The 14500-nt window shown below is 40.3% G+C and overlaps 1 protein-coding gene across 9 annotated transcripts in view; it reads left to right on the top strand.

Moving 5' to 3' along the window:
* The window catches only part of ENPP2 (ectonucleotide pyrophosphatase/phosphodiesterase 2), a 93571-nt gene that overhangs the window by 53641 nt on the left and 25430 nt on the right, over positions 1 to 14500 (top strand). For all 9 annotated transcript variants that reach the window (XM_075270232.1, XM_075270239.1, XM_075270238.1 and 6 more), the window contains exons 4-16: positions 1883 to 2005; positions 2294 to 2354; positions 2973 to 3070; positions 3470 to 3549; positions 4560 to 4679; positions 4814 to 4869; positions 6468 to 6533; positions 7686 to 7758; positions 8845 to 8953; positions 11113 to 11235; positions 12239 to 12270; positions 12610 to 12737; positions 13151 to 13235. In XM_075270232.1, coding sequence (XP_075126333.1) covers positions 1883 to 2005; positions 2294 to 2354; positions 2973 to 3070; positions 3470 to 3549; positions 4560 to 4679; positions 4814 to 4869; positions 6468 to 6533; positions 7686 to 7758; positions 8845 to 8953; positions 11113 to 11235; positions 12239 to 12270; positions 12610 to 12737; positions 13151 to 13235 — 1154 coding nt within the window. The remainder of the gene's footprint in view (positions 1 to 1882; positions 2006 to 2293; positions 2355 to 2972; positions 3071 to 3469; positions 3550 to 4559; positions 4680 to 4813; positions 4870 to 6467; positions 6534 to 7685; positions 7759 to 8844; positions 8954 to 11112; positions 11236 to 12238; positions 12271 to 12609; positions 12738 to 13150; positions 13236 to 14500) is intronic.

The raw sequence follows: 14500 nt of genomic DNA, 5'->3' as shown, positions 1-14500 counted from the left end.
ATAGGCGTAGTATTATAGTAGTTATATTCTTGTACATAGGAGCAGTATTATAGTAGTTATATTCTTGTACATAGGAGCAGTATTATAGTAGTTATATTCTTGTACATAGGAGGTTGTATTACAGTAGCTATATTCTTGTACATAGGAGCAGTATTATAGTATTTATATTCATGTACATAGGCGTAGTATTATAGTAGTTATATTCTTGTACATAGGAGCAGTATTATAGTAGTTATATTCTTGTACATAGGGGGAAGTATTATAGTAGTTATATTCTTGTACATAGGATTAGTATTATAGTAGTTATATTCTTGTACATAGGGTCAGTATTATAGTTGTTATATTCATGTATATAGGCGTAGTATTATTGTAGTTATATTCTTGTACATAGGAGCAGTATTATAGTAGTTATATTCTTGTACATAGGGGGAAGTATTATAGTAGTTATATTCTTGTACATAGGATTAGTATTATAGTTGTTATATTCTTGTACATAGGGTCAGTATTATAGTTGTTATATTCATGTATATAGGCGTAGTATTATTGTAGTTATATTCTTGTACATAGGGGCAGTATTATAGTAGTTATATTCTTGTACATAGGATTAGTATTATAGTAGATATTTTCTTATACATAGGGGCAGTATTATAGTAGTGATATTCTTGTACATAGGAGTAGTATTATAGTAGATATATTCTTATACATAGGGGCAGTATTATAGTACTTATATTATTGTACATAGGAGTAGTATTATAGTAGTTATATTCTTGTACATAGGAGTGGTATTATAGTGGTTATATTCATGTACATAGGCGTAGTATTATTGTAGTTATATTCTTGTACATAGGGGCAGTATTATAGTAGTTATATTCTTGTACATAGGAGTAGTATTATAGTAGATATATTCTTATACATAGGGACAGTATTATAGTACTTATATTATTGTACATAGGAGTAGTATTATAGTAGTTATATTCTTGTACATAGCAGTAGTATTATAGTAGTTATATTCTTGTACATAGGGTCAGTATTATAGTTGTTATATTCATGTACATAGGCGTAGTATTATTGTAGTTATATTCTTGTACATAGGAGCAGTATTTATAGTAGATATATTCTTATACATAGGGGCAGTATTATAGTACTTTTATTATTGTACATAGGAGTAGTATTATAGTAGATATATTCTTATACATAGGGGCAGTATTATAGTACTTTTATTATTGTACATAGGAGTAGTATTATAGTAGTTATATTCTTGTACATAGCAGTAGTATTATAGTAGTTATATTCTTGTACATAGGAGTGGTATTATAGTGGTTATATTCTTATACATAGGGACAGTATTATAGTAGTTATATTCTTGTACATAGGGGGCAGTATTATAGTACTTATATTCTTGTACATAGGAGTAGTATTATAGTAGTTATATTCTTGTACATAGGAGTAGTATTATAGTAGTTATATTCTTGTACATAGGAGTAGTATTATAGTAGTTATATTCTTGTACATAGGAGCAGTATTATAGTAGTTATATTCCTGTACATAGGAGTAGTATTATAGTAGTTATATTCTTGTACATAGGAGTAGTATTATAGTAGTTATATTCTTGTACATAGGAGCAGTATTATAGTAGTTATATTCTTGTACATAGGAGTAGTATTATAGTAGTTATATTCTTGTACATAGGAGCAGTATTATAGTAGTTATATTCTTGTACATAGGAGTTGTATTATAGTAGTTATATTCTTGTACATAGGAGTAGTATTATAGTAGTTATATTCTTGTACGTAGGAGGTGGTATTATAGTAGTTATATTCTTCTACTAATATGTAACATATTTATGGATAGTTTGTACTAAATTCATCTTTCTTTATCTTAGGACGCGGCTGGAGCTGTAAGGATAGGTGTGGTGAGACCCGAAATGATGATAGCGCATGTTATTGCTCTGAAGATTGCCTGGCCAAAGGCGACTGCTGCACAGACTATCAGACGACGTGTAAAGGTGAGAAAATTTTAGTATTTCCATACCTTTGTTTTACAGTCTCTGCTGCTAATTTTTCTGTCTGTGGTTGAGAAGTTATTGTCTTGAACTTGGAACAGGGGACACAGGACACATACATACACATACAATCTACTGTAGATTTGATCTCAACTTCTACTTTTAGGGGAGGATACTTGGGTAATACAGTGCTATATAAAGGCACTATATATCAGTACATAGACTGCTGTTCCATACAGACTCTATGTTAGCCCATAGATGCTTAGTTTTGTTTTTGTTTTGTTTTTTTAGGTGGGACTCGTTGGGTGGACGATGATTGTGAAGAAATTAAACATTCAGAATGTCCAGCAGGGTAAATAGCATTATTTAATTTTAATTATTATTTTTTTTTTTTTACATTTTTGTTTTACCTTTTAAAGAGGACATTTTATGTCCTCTCAGATTGGCGGTATTATATACTGCTAGAAAGTTGGCCGTGCACTGACTTCAGCACGCCATCAGTTTTGACTCTACGTGCCCGGTTGCAGGAGATATTGGTGCTGTTAGTTCTGACACTGATATCCCTCCATTGTCAGAAGGGCAGGCGTTACCAGCTCAGCGTCATTGCTGGGCTATGAGGAACACCGCCGCTGACAATATTCGGGGTACGGTCATGGGGATGTTAATATTGCTTATATTATTGCTTGCTCTGGGGTTGCCATGGTAGCTTCAACACACTAGCTCTGCATTGACATTCCGTCACATGATCTCCACCAGAGCACTTTGCTAGAGTGGAGGTCACATGACAGGAAATGAGTGCAGAGTTCATCTGCTGATGCTGCCATGGAAACCCCAGAGCAAGCAGTCATGTAAAGATTATGTGTATCCCTCCCCCAAAGGAGACAAAATCCCATTATTTTACAATGAAGACTTAAAAAGCATATCTGGGCCATGGTGTACTGATCTCAACCAATCCTTTCATACTTCTTAGATTTGTCCGCCCTCCTTTGATCATCTTCTCAGTTGATGGATTTCGTGCTTCGTATATGAAGGAAGGAATCAAAGTTCTGCCAAATATATACAAGCTAAGTAAGTTCGATGAATTTATTATTTTCATACATCCACATTGTTTTCTGATCCAACCTGTCTTAGGAATTTTGTCAAGTGACATCATCAGTTTTGTTTAAGGACTGACTCTAGGGGGCTGTTCACATCAAGTTTATTACGTCCATTCAGCAGGTCCTGAAAGAAAATGGACACAAACGGATGACTATCTGCTTACATAAAGAATGATGTAACAAAACCCGACAGTTTGAGTTTTTTTTGTTTTTTTTTTTAGGACAGTGTCCTTTAAAAAAGAAAAAAAATTGCAAATGTAAAACGTCGTGTGAACGAAGCCTTACAGAGGGTCCTGTTTTCCTTACTGTACTTACTGCATTATTCATTACTATGTATTATAATTTTCAGAATTATTCTGTCTTTAATTAGGAACATGTGGAACACACTCGCCTTACATGAGACCTGTTTACCCCACAAAAACTTTTCCGAACCTGTATACACTGGCGACGGTAATTTCTGATGATTATACTTTATTACTTATGTTGTTGATAAGTAAAGGACTGGTTATAATGGTAATAACCCTGCTACTAATCACATTATGGCTGCAGCACATTTTGCATTAGTCTCTAAGGCTTGGGGTGTGTACAGTAAGGATCAGACTGACCCCTCCCCCATCTATTGCTGATCTTGTTTTGCTATTCTGCCAGGAGTAACTGTGCAATAGCAAGAAACAAATAGCTGAGGAAAGCACAAGTGACCATAATATATGAGATCTAGGAACACTGGACTGCAAACACATGCAGGCACTGCACAGACAGTAATCTATGAACAGTCAGGAAAATTGCTGCTGTCTGTGAATAATATCATCTATAACCACACAAGCAGTCAGAAATACATACAAGTAAATATAGTAGATATAGAGAAGATATTTCTTACGTTAGGTTCACACTAGCATTCGGGGACCTGAAAGATGGAAACCCTATCCGTGGACCCCCATAGCCCATAGCCACCAGGTTTCTATCAAAAATGGCAGAGATAAAAGACCTCTTTGCTGGACTTTTCTCTCTGCCAATTTGAAGCGGAATGCGGGACGGAGTCTAGAACAGAGAATCAAACTCTAGTGTAAACCTAGCATTACATTGTAAGCTGTGAGATTTGAGGAATCCTCAGTCTTTTGAACAGAGCAACAGTTTGCAGGCTTTGAGGAGAATCAGCCCCTCCCCATGCACTGTGTGAATAGACAAGACCCTCCTCCTTCCACTCACTGTGATTCCGTCTTGCTTATCTAATATATCTCTGGACAGACTTCCCTAGTAACAAAGGAGTGACCTGTAAATTAGCTAGAAGAGAGACACCTAGTGGCAGAAACTTTTACAGAGGTTTCTGAGAAAAAATAATAGCAGTAATAATGGTATAATTTCAGTTTTTTATTGTTGTTTTTCTGTTATTTATTCTGCAATGTATAGTTTTTTCATTGCATCTAATCTTTATCATTTTATTTTATTTATTTTTTTTTTAGGGGCTTTATCCAGAGTCTCATGGGATTGTTGGCAATTCCATGTACGATCCAGTGTTTGATGCCAACTTCAGCCTTCGCTCACGAGAGAAATTTAATCACAGATGGTGGGGCGGGCAGCCAGTAAGTAATAAGCAGCATACTATCTTGGCACGGACTATCCTTAAGACTTGCCTGTAGTGCCACATATCATCTTATGTTTTTACATTGTGCTGATCGTTATCAAGGAGTCATGGTTTCTTGCATTTCCTTTTCAGATTTGGATTACAGCTGATAAACAAGGGGTTAAAGCCGCCCCGTTCTTCTGGCCTGTGTAAGTCGTCTTAATGTATTCTATAATTTTGAGTTGCGTTTAGGTCGTTTTAGGACAATATGGCTTTATTCACACTGTGTTTGAGCTCTGTATTTAACGTGAACCTCAAATTCTAAAACCTCTTTTCATAAATGGATCGTACGGGTGAATATAAGAAACTTTGTAATATATCTTATTTAAGAAATCTGTTTCTTTATCCTTGTATCAAGCTCATATTTCTTACCTATTGGCCTATGAATTGGGGAGGAAGAGGCTGCTGGAAAAGACATACAGATAACTGCAGCTGCTGCGCTCTGCTATTCTTTGCATCAGCTAGCTCTTCTAACACTGCTGTGTATCAAGATCACAGTCTACCAGTGTAAAGAATAAGGCAGTAAAACAATTAACAGCCTCCCCCTCTCCATAGACTTCTTGTGTGAGTTCAATGCAGAGACTGTTATGTAAACCAACAGTCTGAGTGAAGATCTAAAGGAACCTAATAAGTGGAGAAGGAAACAGATTTCTTTAATAAGATATATTTTAAAGTTTCTTATATTCACCTGTACTATTCACTTATGAGAAGTCATTTTATAATTGAAGGTACACTTTAATGTACCGTATATCACCCACATTATATACATAGGACTCCATATACTGAAGAAGCTTGAGTTGGGATTCATGGGCATATTTTTTTTTTCAGCTGTGTAGGAAAGCACAGCAGAATGCATTTTCCTATATAGAGGGCCACCATTGTATGCCGCATGGTAAATGTTTTTTTTAATGGTACCCTTTGGGCGGTGTATGCCTATTCCTACAATGGAAGATGTGAATGCTGTGTGCACAGACCCCTATAGTATGGCTTCATTTTAGTGACCAAATACTTCTTATTCTTTTACTAAACACTACTCCTTCAGAACCCTGTGGGGTCTTGTAGAACCATTGATGGGTTCAGGTGTCTCTTTCGCAACACAAAATCCAAAATGAGTCCATAATCTGGACGTCTGAAACCAGAGGATCATAGAGGCAGCGGCGCACCTCCCATGAGGCGACCTGAAGCGACCGCTTCAGGCGGCGCTATGCCAGGGCCCCGGGGAGGGCGGCATTTTTGCTGACATAAGCCAGTCCAGGACAAGCTGTCCTGGACTGGCTTAGGGAGCCTGCTGGAGCAGCGCTGGTCCAGCGGCCGCCCCTCACACTCAGGCAGAGAGCAGGTCCTCTCCCTGCCTGCTCTCTGCCTGCTAAAGACGCTCGCTCCGCTCGGCCCCGCCCCCTTCTGCTCGGCCCCGCCCCTCCTCCGTGGGGAGGGGCGGCTTTCTGACGTCCGCCTCAGGTGGCAGAAACCCATGGTTCACCCCTGCATAGAGGAATATACCACTTTACAAAAATGGGGGTGTAAAGTTATCAAAACTACTACAAGAGTAAAATAGTCCAGTTGCTCATACCAACCAATCCGATACCAGCTCCCATTTTTCAAGGACCCTTTGGAGAATGGAAGAAGCGACTTGCTTGGTTGCCATAGGTTAACAAAGTTATTTTGTACTTGTTTTCCTAAATTCTGCCAATTCTATTGTATTTTTGTTCATCGTAACTTTGACGTCTCTTTTTCTATTCCCGTCTAGAGCTATCACTCAACAGCGCAGAGTCATGACGGTACTGCAGTGGTTGCATCTACCTGACAATGAAAGGTACGTCGTAAAGTATTCCTTTTTTGGAAAAAAAAATCCTCTCGTTGACTCATGCTGCAGCTTGACTAGGATTTTTTTTTTAGACCGAGTTAGACTTGGCATAAAATGTCCATGACTTGTTAGTTCTGCAGCCGATCTCATCTGTAGCGAGTGTGGTGAGCTCCTACACCGCGCACAAATTTTTGCCTCCTCTGCGCCTTCTAGTGGTGGCTGCAGATACATTCACATGAACATATGAAAACTGTCAAAGTTTAATCCACATGGAGGTCCATATGTTTGTAGAGGAGATGAACTTGGAGACCGTTATCACCAAAGGTCTTCAGGTCCTCAGAAATATGGACTCCAATAGTGCATACTGTAAATTTTTATTCCACTGGGACCATGTGTCGATCTGATACTTAGTGTGAATTAGCCCTAACTCTCCTGCTATGTAGGGCGTTTGGTGCCCTGTAAAAATATATTGGACGTTCCCTTGTTTGTTTTTTTTTGTGTTCTCTTATATAGTATACTAGCCTCTGCCCGTGACTTCATCTGCATGTTGTTGGCGTCGATGATCCTCCTATATTCAGCAAATTGCTGCTGTCGATGGTTTGCCTGCTCTGGTGTTTCGGCTGTCCTGTTGTTGAACTTGTTCTTCACGCTGTGCCTGTGATTGTTTCGGCATCTGAGCAGCTCGCTGGGATGCCATATAATGAGCGTGTTGTTGTCGTTCATAATCCACCTGCTCCGGTGTTTTGGCAGCTGTCAACCTGGGCTGCCACTGAACTCATTCCTCACACTGTGCCTGTGATTGTTCCGGCATCTCAGCAGCTCACTGGGAAGCCATATAATGAGCGTGTTGTTGTCGTTGATAATCCGCCTGCTCGGGTGTTTTGGCAGCTGTCAAGCTGGCCTTCTGCTAAACTCGTTCCTCGTGCTGTGCCTGTGATTGTTTTGGCACCTCAGCAGCTCACTGGGACGCCATATAATGAGCGTGTTGGTGCCGATGATCCCCCTCAGCTCCGCTTGAGGAGAACTCTGTTACTTCTGACTTCCTTCATAGCTCTCGTTGGTTTAGAATTTTGCAACAAATTAGATTTTCTTTTTCCTATTGACTTGTGTATAGCGAAACCTAATGTGGCCACTTATGATGACTTTTCTGTTATATTTTAGGCCATATGTGTTTGCCATATATTTGGAGCAGCCTGATCAAGCAGGACACAGATATGGACCTTTCAGCAGTGAGGTTTGTAAGGAGTCAATCTATTTTCATTAGATCTGGCTATTAAGGTAACCGTGCACATTAGAGTAAAGCGTACCTCCAACTTTAAGAACACTTTCTATAAATGAATAGTACATGTGAGTATAAGAAACTTTGTAAGAAAAATGCTTCTTTCCCTAGGAACCAAGCTGCTTTCCTTCCTCCTCCCTTCAATCCATTTTTTATCCAGCAGCCACCTCTTCCTTCCTTCATAGACTTTTGTATGTGAAACTGACAGCCCATCTCCACTCTCTAGGTACAGATTGTATTAGTGAAAGGAAGGAGGAGGAAAACAGTCTGATAAACGGAGAAAGAAGCATTTTTCATTAATAAGATATATTAAAAAGTTTCTCCTATTCACTGGCACTATTCATTTCCGAGAAGTTTGCTTTTATTTGTTGGTGGTAAGCTTTGACGTTGGTTGGACCTGCTGATTTTGGGTGAATTGGACAATAATATGTCCCAATTGCAGATATCAAAGTTGAGAAGGATCGAGGAGTTGAGTTCAACATGCTAGTTCCTTTTACTTTTAAGGCACGTTAACCACAACCAGATTTTGAAGCTTCCCCCACATGTTTGGATCACCTCTACACTGGGTGTAGCTTGCCGCCATTAGGCCACACACCGCCTGACTCTGCTCTAGCCCCGTACAAGTGCATATTATCCACAGGTGACCCCATGGGCATGGCTAGAAGTGGTCCAGAGGTCCCTCTGCTACAAAAAAAACATGCCTCTATCCTAAATAGCACAAGGTAGAAGCCCCATTATAGATTTTGGACCAAGGACATCAGGTTCCACCTCTGGGTGCCCCCACAAAGATCCTTGGGGCTACTCAGTTGGAACGTTTTGTTGCTAAAGGGCACATGACTTGAAGTTGCGAGTCACTGATCTAAAGGACCTATAGGCTCATATCGCACTAAGGTCATGTGACGTCAGCTTTTTGGCGCCAACTGATCTGGAATTCTGCCATGTTTTCTTTAGTTAATTTGTATCTGAAATCTCTGAATATAAAGGGCAGTGTCTTTGGTTTCACGTCTTAGTTGATGGATGATGACTTGTCTTTTCTCGTAGCTGATAAATCAACTGAAGGACATCGATGGAGTAGTCGGCATGTTAATGGACGGCTTGAAGCAAATGAAGCTGCATCGATGCGTCAACATCATGTTTGTTGGAGATCATGGTAACTTTACTGGCTTGTTCTGTTTTTCTGTTTTGACAATTGGACACCATATTAATTTTAGTTCTATAATGGGTTGTATAATTGGGAAAAGCCAAAAATTTTGATGTTAGGGCACAGATAAATTGCCTTACAGGTCGTGTTTGCTTAAGGAAGGCACAGGGACTTCCTGATCTCTAGAGCGTTGTCCGCATCAAGGAAACCTGGGGAGATGTGTAAACATGATCTATGTTGCACCTGAAAAACCCCTCTTAAAGGGGTTGTCCTGTTATGGACACTTATGTCTTATCCCTAGGTTAGGTGACAAGTGTCCAGTTGCGGGGGCCCCGATCACTAGGTCCATTGATCTGGAGGACGGAAAACCAAAAGTCCCCCTAAGGCCTTCTTCAGAATGGAACTCCAGTGTACTTGTACGACCGGTGCTCCGTTCACTTCTATGGTGCTGCTAGGACTGTTATCTCCAGCAGTGCCCGCAGCCCCATAAAAGTGAATGGAGCGCTGTTCACACCAGCATATTGGTGTCTATTCAAATGGAGTCCATAGTGTCCTCCGGATCACTGGGGGTCCCAGTGATTGGGGCCCCTAGCGATGGTACACCAGTGGACAGGGGAGAAGTATCCATAACAGTACAACCCCTTTAACAAGGCTTGCACTTACAATATGTATCCTATATTATACCAGGAAGGGCAGCTCTGGAGCACAGACTGCTGCTTTACTATATAGTGTATATTAAGAGAATGGAATATTATCACATTCACTTATTTTCCCCCGTTCGTGTAATAATTTTTCTTCTGCCTTAGCTGTGCAGTCAGTGTTGCGCTATGACCGCGCTCTCGTTTTAGGTGTCCTCGTAGTTTGACTTCCCACTTGCTGTGTTCCATGTTGCGCCTCTTACGACAATTTGTTCCAGTTAGGGGGGGATTAGTCTGGCACAAGGTTTGTACATGCACTTTGACAAATATCAGGGTTGATATGAGGTTTCTTGGCTCAGGTGACGGTAACTCAGTAGCTCTATGTTCCTTGGTGGAAATGTTTGGCATTCAGCAGGGTCTTGACGTCTCCCGTCAGGCAATCGCTGGCTCTGACCTTCCACGTCTATCATGGCTCCGCTCTACGAACATTTTGATGTTTTAATTAAAAAGACTTCAATCTGAAATAATTCACAAAGTTTATTCAACTATGAGCCCGCTTGTTGGAAGTCGATGATTTTATATTTAGGTCAAGGTAGACGAGAACAGACTGTGCGTGTGATCACAGCTGGGGTGTTGAAATCGAGGATCAGAAGGACCTTTAATCACAGAAGGAAAAAAATGTTATAACCCAACCTGTTACTCTATAAAACTTCTGGAATTTTAGGGCAGGAGATCTGTGAACTTACAATATCGCCCATGGGTTCCTAATCCAATGTCAGGGGGGCATACTTGGGACAGTATGAATAGTCCAACTAGAAGTTTGGGAACCACTCTGAAGAAGATCATCGCCTGGCCATTGGAACAATGTAGAACCTTCATGTCGACCGTATCATGTAGTCTTAAATGTTGCCTCATGGCAAGAGTCCCGAGCAAGAGTGGAGAGCTGCCCACCATGGGTTCCTAATCCAATTTCAGGGGGACATACTTGGGACAGGATGAATAGTCCAACTAGGTTCTTGAATTTTGCCTGGCCATTGGAACAATGTAGAACCTTCATGTCAACCATATCCATGAAGTCTTAAAAGTTGTCTCATGGCAAAAGTCCCGCGCAAGAGTGGAGAGCTGCCCACAAAGGGTGACTTTAACAGACCCAACTCGTGTATTTATGATAAGGTGGACCATATGGTTTTATATCTATGGCTATCTCCTCTACCTCTAGTGATAGCAGCCAATTGATGGGGGTCCGGACAGAAATCTGTTTCTTGGTTGACAGCGGTATCTTCACGAATGAACTACTTCAATGGAAGGATCCCATGCAAACAGGGCAGGAACCACATTGAGAATGTTGACTTGCATGGATTCAGACCCATTTCTTTTTACTTCAAGGCACCAGTAATGCTATAGGCAATTTTGTCCCTATAGGACTCAAAAAGACTACATGCTCAAAAATTCTAGAGAGTCGCTGTTCAGTTCCTTGAAGGTTCTCAGTGCCCTTATTTATCTGTTTGTCACATTTTTTTTGACCCCTAGGCATGGAAGAAGCAAACTGTGAAAAGACAGAATTTCTTACTTCATATCTCAGTAACGTGGACGACTTTGTCTTCTTGCCCGGCTCTTTGGGACGCATGCGCACCAAGAACAATGTACCTAAACGTAAGTGGAGCGCCACCTGCTTGGAGATCAGAAATAATTATAAAACATTAGAAGTAATTTATGGTCTCAATTTTCCAAAAAAAGTTAATTTTTCTAAAAAAATTTAAGTAACTCTATGAGAACTGCTGTCTTATTCATTGATATAAGTTGACTTGCAGTGTCGGACTAGCCCAACAGAGGATCCTCTTGTGGGCCCAGGGCCTAACACAATAATGGTCCAGCAGAAGACACACAAATTGGAAGGGTGCTCTAGTCTAGTACTTGGAGGTTGTTGGAGTTTGGGCCTCCAGAATTATTTTGTCTGGTGGGCTTAAGGATCCTGAGTCCGACACTGCTAAGTTACATGCACACTCCTTGATTTGCAACTTGTGGTTGCGATCTGTCTCCTCCATATCCATGCCACATTGAATATCTTGAACCCGGCCGATCTTGGCCGTACATGGTTTCAGTTATTGGTATTTATGACCCTGGAGAGGTAGACCTTGTATATAAGCAGGCACTTCGTCTTCCAGGTCACTGTTGTCCTAAAGCTGTAGGAAACTCAAAGAAGAAAAAAATATCGGGCACATTCATTGCTCATTCCTATGGCAGTAGAGGTGACCTGAGAGAAGTGTACTGTCATATCTGTACTAGAAAATTTGAGACTAGGGGTAAGTCACTCCTCCATTTTCAATGCATTTCGAAGACTTCACTCAATGCATTGAAAATTGAACGCTCTTCGAGCTGTAACTTTTTGCATATACCACTGGTGCCTTAGTGGTTATATGAGCGTAACCTTCTGATACGTGCTATAGAAGGTCAGGATTCCATACTGAGCACTGTGTGTAAGAAAGGCTCAAATGGGGATGGGACATGTCGAGTCCATTTCAAGCACTTTGAAGCACTACCTTAAGTTTATGGTGTTGATTCGAAAAGCCTACATAAAAAATTTTACCAAAATTTTTGCTTCCTACGCTAATCCAGAAGATGTAGTGATTGTCTGTTATGTTGTTTTTTCCTCCAGATGACCCAAAAGTTATTGTTGCCAATCTAACGGTAAGAATCTGGTTTTGTGTCTGTCTGTGGGGGGTGGGTCCGTAGTGAAAACTTTTTGAAATTTTTGAGAGTTCACGATCTGTCTTCACCAGTCTCTTCATGTTATGTTGGATTTTTCAATAATGGAGATTTATTGGAATTGATATAAAGGCAATGTGACTACTCAACTATTCGGATTCCGGATCTCACAATACATTGCATGCAGACCCCCTGCAAGCGTCATTGCAAATAAGGGCCATCTATGGAAAGTAATATAGGCTGAATTGCATATAATATAAGTCAATTTTCAGACCCATTGTGTTCTTTCCAAAAATCATTGTTTGCTTTTTTATTTTCCAGTGTAAGAGCAAAGATCAGCACTTTAAGCCTTACCTGAAGCATCATCTCCCAAAGAGGCTGCACTACGCCAATAACCGAAGGATAGAGGACATCCATCTACTGGTAGAACGGACATGGCACGTCGCAAAGTTAGTCCCTGCTCAAGAAATATCTTCAAACCAAGAAAAAAAAAGAAAAAAAAAAGAAATAGTTTTTATATTGAGGAATAACAGAGATTTAGTAAAATTCTTAAATATCAAAGTTGAATGAAGGCGCAAGCTCAATACCCAAATCTATCAAATTCAGGCTGCCTGCAGTCACCACCAGAGGGAGCCTAGGAGCCCGTAGTTTACTGTTTTACTATTGAGTGTAATGAGCTCCTCCTGGTGGTTTAGGTCGACCAAAATATTTCATTGTACTGTGTATAAGACAAACGGAGCTCTAATCACTGTAAATATATCAAATACATGAATTTTAATGTAATTTTATAGAAATAGAAAATTTTATTTTATATCATTATAATTCTCCCTGTTGATACTGAACTGTGTGTCTTTGTGCCTAGAAAACAAGTGGATGTATACAAAAAAGCAGGGAAGTGCAGCTTCCAAGGGGATCACGGCTATGACAACAAGATAAGCAGCATGCAGGTACCAAAGGGAAAACTCCTGGGGCTGATTTTTCATATTGATCGACACCTGGACCCCAGATAGATCAGTCTTCAGATGGCAGACGGTGCTAGTGGATGGAGAACACGTACAATAGTCAAGTAATAGGAGCAGCGCTGCAGTTCCCCAGAACCACCACTATGCAGTAGGCGGTGCTGCCTTGACGCTCCTATTACTTGAATGCTGCACGTGCTCCCCATCCACTAGCAGATTCTGACTGCCAGAACAGCTGGTCTGTGTGTGGTCCGGGTGTGGGACCCCAACAGATCATATACTGATGACTTATCCTGTGGAATTTATGTAATGTATAGCCGCAGCAGCAATGGCTGCCTGTGCCTGACTAACACACTGTCACTGACTGATGCCTATCTTTCACTAAGTATCTATCAATCTATTGCAAATCTAACTCACTGACGCTAATCCACTATCTATCTGTATTCTGTGCTTTTGCTATCTCTTGTTCTCTGTCTGACATACTCTTCGTATTCTCACACAAAGTAGCAGTATTTTCTAGTTGGGCCATTTTATGTAAAATGGTGGCCACCATTTTAATCCGTTTTTGTCAGCCAAATGCCAAAAGTTTTGGATTCACTGAAATTCAAACTTCTTGAGAAATTTAACAAATTTGATTTGTGCTGAATTGATTACTCCTATGGACTCTAGTGCTGTAGTTAGTAGGATTTTATTTTGTACTAGCAGTAAGACCCAACTTCGCACGAGTATATTTCGTTTGTTGTTTGTGTAGTGGTCCCATAAGAATAGGTTGGTTGCTAAGGAAACCTAGCGTAAAGCTGTGTGTATGTGAAGACTGAAGAACCTACGAGTTTCCATTGGTCCATAAGCATCATGTGCATCTCAGTTTGGATATCAGTGAAAAACATGCGACTGGTTGTTATGGAAACCTGGAGTAAAGCTGTGTGTATGTGACCTTGTGTAACAGTGTCATCCACAGTGCCCTGCCCCTTTTAAAGCTGACCTATAGCAGTGAAGAAAAATGGCTGGGTTTTTATGGAAACCTGGAGTAAATCTGTGTGCATGTGGAGACTAAGCACCTGCAAGCTTCTATTAGCTGATAAGGTACATGTGACCACCGTGTGTATGGCAGTTGAAATATAAGTGAAAGACTTGCAGGCTTCTATTGGCTAATGCAGGTCATTTTTTGGGAATATTGTATCTCAAGAACGGTACGTCATAGAGTGCTGAGACCCGATCTAAAACCTTTTCAGACACCGGATGTACCTGTGTGC

This window comes from Leptodactylus fuscus, chromosome 4 (genome assembly GCF_031893055.1).
Source record: "Leptodactylus fuscus isolate aLepFus1 chromosome 4, aLepFus1.hap2, whole genome shotgun sequence".
Taxonomy (NCBI): Eukaryota; Metazoa; Chordata; class Amphibia; order Anura; family Leptodactylidae; genus Leptodactylus; species Leptodactylus fuscus.
This window is presented reverse-complemented; position numbering and strand designations above follow the sequence as displayed.